General features: G+C 39.0%; 1 protein-coding gene across 5 annotated transcripts in view; it reads right to left on the bottom strand.

Annotated features, from left to right (window-relative positions):
- Nucleotides 1–2041: 2041 nt before the first annotated feature.
- Nucleotides 2042–6000, bottom strand: part of KIAA0586 (KIAA0586 ortholog) — a 108350-nt gene continuing 104391 nt past the window's right edge. For all 5 annotated transcript variants that reach the window (XM_032405207.1, XM_032405206.1, XM_032405209.1 and 2 more), the window contains one exon: nt 2042–4538. In XM_032405207.1, coding sequence (XP_032261098.1) covers nt 4387–4538 — 152 coding nt within the window. In that variant the 3' untranslated portion in view covers nt 2042–4386. The remainder of the gene's footprint in view (nt 4539–6000) is intronic.

Raw genomic sequence — 6000 nt, 5'->3', positions numbered from 1 at the left:
CCTTCATTTTCCCCCTCCCTTTTCTGAAACATTTCCTTTTCTTTGTTTCGAAGAATGATCAGACCATGACCTCCTCTGCTAAACTGACCTCTTGTTGAACCTGTTACCCATTTGGAACTCCAAAGGTCACTCAAATCATGGGAACACCTCTGCTTAGTGCTAGCAAACAACCCCATCAAGGATATGATCTGAACATGTCCTTTATACTTTAGAACATACAGCAAATATTTCTAGACCCAGACACTCAGATGGTTGTTACATAGAATTACACACAGCCAGTTATCTTATCCAAAGAGCAAAATCAACCCAATCACCTCTTAAAATAATCCTGGGTGTCAATGGTACTTTCAGAACCCATGCAACTATTGGAGAAAATGACCAAAGGAAATAAACATACAAAGCAAGCTTACTGAGAAATCCCCTGCAACTATCTCAATGGTAGAAAATACCTCCTATATTACAACTTACATACTTACTCCTAAAGTAATACCTTGTGAAAAATAGAAAAGAAAAACATCCTTGTTCAGGAAAAGTATGCTACAAAATGTCAACTGAAATAGTTATCATTGTCCTAATAATTCAGGGAGAAAGACATACACTTTCAACCCTAACTATAGATCATATCAATTATGTAGCACCAGGCCTGTTCTTGGGATTTTTTACTAGCTACTGTGAAGATTTTAAATCCTGTTTAATCCCCACCATCTTGGTCTCTGCAGAGGTCTCAGAGTGACCTCCCAGAAGTTAGAGGAGTCTATTGATTTCTTGAGGGGCTTTTACTTTGGTTTGGGGCCCCTGAATTCAAGAGATGTATCAGGAACTTATCCCTCACTATGACTGAGATTATAAATGAGACCATTTACATCAAAGAGACCCAGCAAAAGAGCTTTGATTTGCTCGCTCCCTTGGCAATTAATGGACCATCACATAGTTTTACAATATTTATTGGCCTCACAAGGGGGCATCAGTACTCTGGCTAATATTTCCTATTGTTTCTAGGTAAACACTTCAGGACAAGAAGGAAAAAATGTCTTTAAAAAATACAAAGGCTGATTATTCTCAAAGGTTTGACAGTCTGAGAGTTGGAAATCTATTCTTCCAGCATGGGCTAGGTCAAATAAAAACCTGGCATTCTGAACTTTTCTAAACTATAATGATGGGATTTCTCATGACAATAATCCTTTCTTTTTCTCCAATGCATTTTTTAAGATAGTCTTTAAAACTACACTGCAGGGCGCCTGGGTGGCTCAGACGGTTAAGCGTCTGCCTTCAGCTCAGGTCATGATCTCAGGGTCCTGGGATCGAGTCCTGCATCGGGCTCCCTGCTCAGCAGGGAGCCTGCTTCTCCCTCTCCTGCTCCCCCTGCTTGTGCTCTCTCTGTCAAATAAATAAACAAATAAATAAAATCTTTAACAAAAATAAAAAATAAATAAAACTACAGTGCAACTGATGTTTGATGACCAAATGATGATTCTATAGTAGGAAGAGACAGAATTCCTTTTGTTTAACCTTCGTACCCCAAGAGAGGCAGATGACCAAAGGGAGGGATAATATCCTGACAAGGCTACCCAGCCTGGCCCATAAGTATCTACACCATACTGCATGCCCAATGTTCTTCACAGTTAATTTTTGTTAAACAGGTACACATATGGACATATGGTAGAAAAGGGTACTTCAGTGGGATTTCTCAGCAACATCACAGAAACACTAAGGATTCAGCTATCCACTATTTTTCGTTACTCAACTATAAGGAAATGCCATAGCATCAGGGCATTTTTTAAAAGATAAAAATGTTTCAACTACAGAGTTATTCTTGGATTAGGGGTGGTAATCCACCATGAACTAACTATTCTATTTATTTTACAGAAAAATGTTTTGAGTTTTTAAATAGAAAAGCAATAAAACTGATCCAAATATATGTTTAGCATTTAAAAAGCAAAATTAAGAGACCAGGAATAGGCAAGGGATGAGAAATACACTGACCTAATCATCTTTTAAAAATGAAAACATTCATGTAAGATTCTATTAATGTGCACAAAAAGCAAACTTACTTTGGGATTTATACCAAGGGAACATTTTGAATGCCTGCTATCCTGGTGTTAAGGCATGTAAGCCCAGCAATATTCACAGCCTTGATCTTGACAGAGTCTGCCTTTTAGTAGCATGTTTCTTAAGTAGTTCATTCTAGAAGTTGGAAATTATAAAATGAAGTTTTTTTTAAAGACTGTAACATCAAAAATGCCATTTAATTTACTTTACACACACAGTTTATTCCAAAAGGATTTGAGGTGGTTGGCAGGGGAATATATGTATAGGAGTAACCCTGGCCAGAAATCCCATAAAACAAAATACTGATGAGCAGACACAAAACTTTTTTTTGTCCAGAAAAGTTCAAGTAAACAAGGAGTGGAATAAATCAAAGATTATACTTCTACCCTAACATTAGAAAAGGTGAGTTTCCTACAGTTACAGGGGAGAAACTACCAACACCTTTAAAAAATACTTTTGCTAAAATTAAGAAATATCCTTCTCAGAAAGCAGCAGCTGTGAAAATGAGAAACCATGGGGTCATGTTTAAAATGAAGCAGCGTTCACCCGATCTAGAGATTTGTAGATGAACATCAAATACCAAGTATGATACAGAGAATAGCATTTTTCTTCTACTTGTTTAATGGGAACTATTACAAGAACTGTCCGAAAGGCAATACCAAAGAAAAATAGGTTCTAAAGTGAAACCTAAAGTGTTTCAGTCAGGGAATATCTGAGAAGCTAGAGGAGCTGACATAAGAAGAAATATGTGTAGAAGGCTGACACACTTCCATAGGTTCTTGCAGCTTCTGTCATCAGTGAGAAGAAATCCTCAGACTCTTCCTAGACTCCCCAGGCAGCGGGCCCTACTAGAAGCTTAAGGAATTCTACACTGCTCTTGAGGAATTCTTAACTTCGAATGTACATTTTAACCACCTGGGGAGGTCTTTTTTCTTTTTTAATACCAACGTCCAGGCCCTATCCCAGATCGATGAGGTCAGCATCCCTGAGAACAGAACAGAAACATTTTTAAAGCTCCCAGAGGAGGCTCTAGTGTGCAGCCAGGGTTGAGACCCACTAAGTAACCCAGGAAAATGCTGAGAAAAGTCAAGGATGACCGTAGTTACTGTGTGTTTGAACTTCAGTTGTGACAGGAAATATGTTCAGGGAGATGAAGCATTTTTGGTTTTGTTTATGTTTTTTTGGTGCGTGTGCTAATAGTAGGCTACCCTGCGTCTCACTGTGCTTACCCTCTAGTGCAAGATGCTTCAATTCCTCAAGATAATGACACCCACCATTTACTGAGCTCTTATCTGGTGCCAGGCACTGTGCCGAGCATCACCCCCAACATTATTGATAATCCCCATTATCCTGCAAAACAAGTATTAAACCCATTTGCCCAGGCAGCCATGAAGAAGGGGCTTGTCTGCCCCCATCACAGAGCAAGAGAATGGAACTAGAATTTCAAAGCTACGCTTTTGTTTTCTTTCAATTTTATGTGTTTATGCTTTGAAAGGTAATCTAGCCACATTTCACAGGTTTATAAAGTATAAAGGTTTAATAGGTATATATGTAAGGTATAAAAAAAAATTAACCTCACTCATAATTTTTTTCCTGTCACAACTGAAGTTCAAACACACAGTGGCTTCAGTCATCCTTAACTCCTATCACCTAGCCCCTCGGTCTCCCTCCCCGGAGACAAGTTAGCAGTTTCTTGTTTATCCTTCCAAAGATATTTAATGCATCCATAAGCAAATATATGTGTGTGTGTGTGTGTGTGTACACAGCACATATTTGGATTCCTCCCCCAACTGTAAACAATGGTAGCCATTTTGCACACGTTTTTTTTTCACATTAACGGTATTTCTCAGAGACAATTCCACATCAAAACATAAACATTTTACAATTCTTGTTTGTACTACATAGTATTCCATTGTACAGACCTACCATCACTTTTTTAGTCAGTCCCTTATTGATAGGCGTTAGATTGTTGCCAATTATTTGCTGTTACAAAAAAAAATTCAGAATGAATAGCCTTGAGCAACATCATTTCGTAACTACCCATAATTATATCCGTAGAATACATTCTTAGATGTCAAAAGTCATGCCCTTTCCACTACTCCATGCTGCCTCAGGATTCTAAGAAATAATTCAGACTCATGATGATTCGTATTTAAATTATTTTATTTAAAAAGTTTACCTACCTACCCAAATTATGCTTTTTACTTTAATAAAAAATTAGAAATTGTTTTTCAGAAGATGCTCAAAACCCCAAATAGTTTGAGACATGGTTTTATGCTTGAGAAAAATGACTTCACAACCAGTGGCACAACTATTATGCTGGCTCTCACTTCCCTTTCAGAAGGTATCTGCTCCTGAGGACTCTGTGCCCCCCTGAACAGGGCTAATGCTCAGAGACTGAGAACAATCCTCCAGTGTCACTGAGGGCAGCGTCACAGACATCTTGGTGGGTGACATCTGCGAAGTGAGAAGTGGTACCGCTTTACCCCCTGCAAAAAAGGAGAAACGCATTCAGCTCAACAAGCATATCCTGAGTATTTATATGCTTTAAACTTTCTTGACTAATATGGGGGGAGGGGATCCAAACAAGGATTGCATATGAGATCATTTCTTTTCTCAAGGAGCTCGGAGCTCAGAACTTGTTAGAGATAAAATACACTTCCTCCTTTCCACTCCCACCCCTAGACAATTATGGACGACATTTTAAAAGTATGTTATGATCTGAATATTTACGTTCTCCTCCCCAGCATTCATATTTTGAAATCTGAATGCCTGATGTGATAGTGTTAGGAAGTGGGGCCTGTGGGAGGTGCTTAGGTCATCAGAGTGGAGCCCTCATGAAGGGGATTTATAAAAGAGGTCCCTCAGAGAGCTTGTTAGCCCCTTCCACCACGTGAAGACACAGTGAGAAGGCGATGGCTGTGAACCAGGAAGAGGCTATTTGATTTTATTTCTCCAGAACTGTGAGAAATAAAATTTCTGTTATTAGCCACCCAGCCGGTAGTATTTTGTTATGGTAGCCTGAATGGACTAAGACGATACACAAGTGCCAACAGTTGTGGTACGAATGACAAATGCCAGGGCACCTGGGTGGCTCAGTCGTTGAGTGTCTGCCTTCGGCTTGGGTCATGATCCCAGGGTCTTGGGATCGAGCCCCGCATCGGGCTCCCTGCTTGGCAGGAAGCTTGCTTCTCCCTCTCCCATTCCCCCTGCTTGTGTTCTCTGTCAAATAAACACAAATCTAAAAAAACAAAAAACAAATGCCAAATGCCAGGTAAGACCATGTAGGGGTCAGAGCCTAGTCTCTGAAACTCAGACTTACCCTCTTACTGACCGTGTGACCTCAGCAAATTGTTTCACCACTCAACATTTCAGTCCTTCCATGTTAAAAGGGTGACTAGTACCTACCTTGCAGAGTGTAATGAGGATAAAATAGCATTGGTGAAGAGTTTGACAACAGAGCTTAGCACTGAGTAAGTACTTGAAAACTCAGAGTTACCAATACCACTAAATGGTACTATTTAGTATAGAACTAGCACTACTATCATTACTATTACCATCAAGTAAACAGCTATTTGGAACGTATTTTTCTCTGTAAAACAGACTTTTCTTCATGATCACTACACTTAGCCAAATACAGAAAAAAATCTCCACTCCACAGATTGAGAGTAGTGGGAGGCTTATAATAAAGAAGACAGGCTGTGGCAGAGGAGACACAGTCCGAGATGAAGAATTCATTAATATGTTAAAAAGAAATCCAGAGTTGACCATAAATGTAATCTATCTGCCTATACCCTAATTCACTTCTTTAAGTTTAAAGCACACCACCTAAGAATATGAAGAATGCCAAATTGGTATTATTTAAGACTACAAAAATCCCTGTTTCAGATTTTATGGCTTTACTCTATATACATAAGACTAATAAGCATCTTAAAAACAAATTATCTTTAA

The sequence above is a fragment of the Phoca vitulina genome, unplaced genomic scaffold (assembly GCF_004348235.1).
Source record: "Phoca vitulina isolate PV1807 unplaced genomic scaffold, GSC_HSeal_1.0 scaffold7, whole genome shotgun sequence".
In the NCBI taxonomy this organism is placed as follows: Eukaryota; Metazoa; Chordata; class Mammalia; order Carnivora; family Phocidae; genus Phoca; species Phoca vitulina.
Note: the sequence above shows the minus strand (reverse complement) of the source record. Positions and strands in the feature narration are given on the sequence as shown.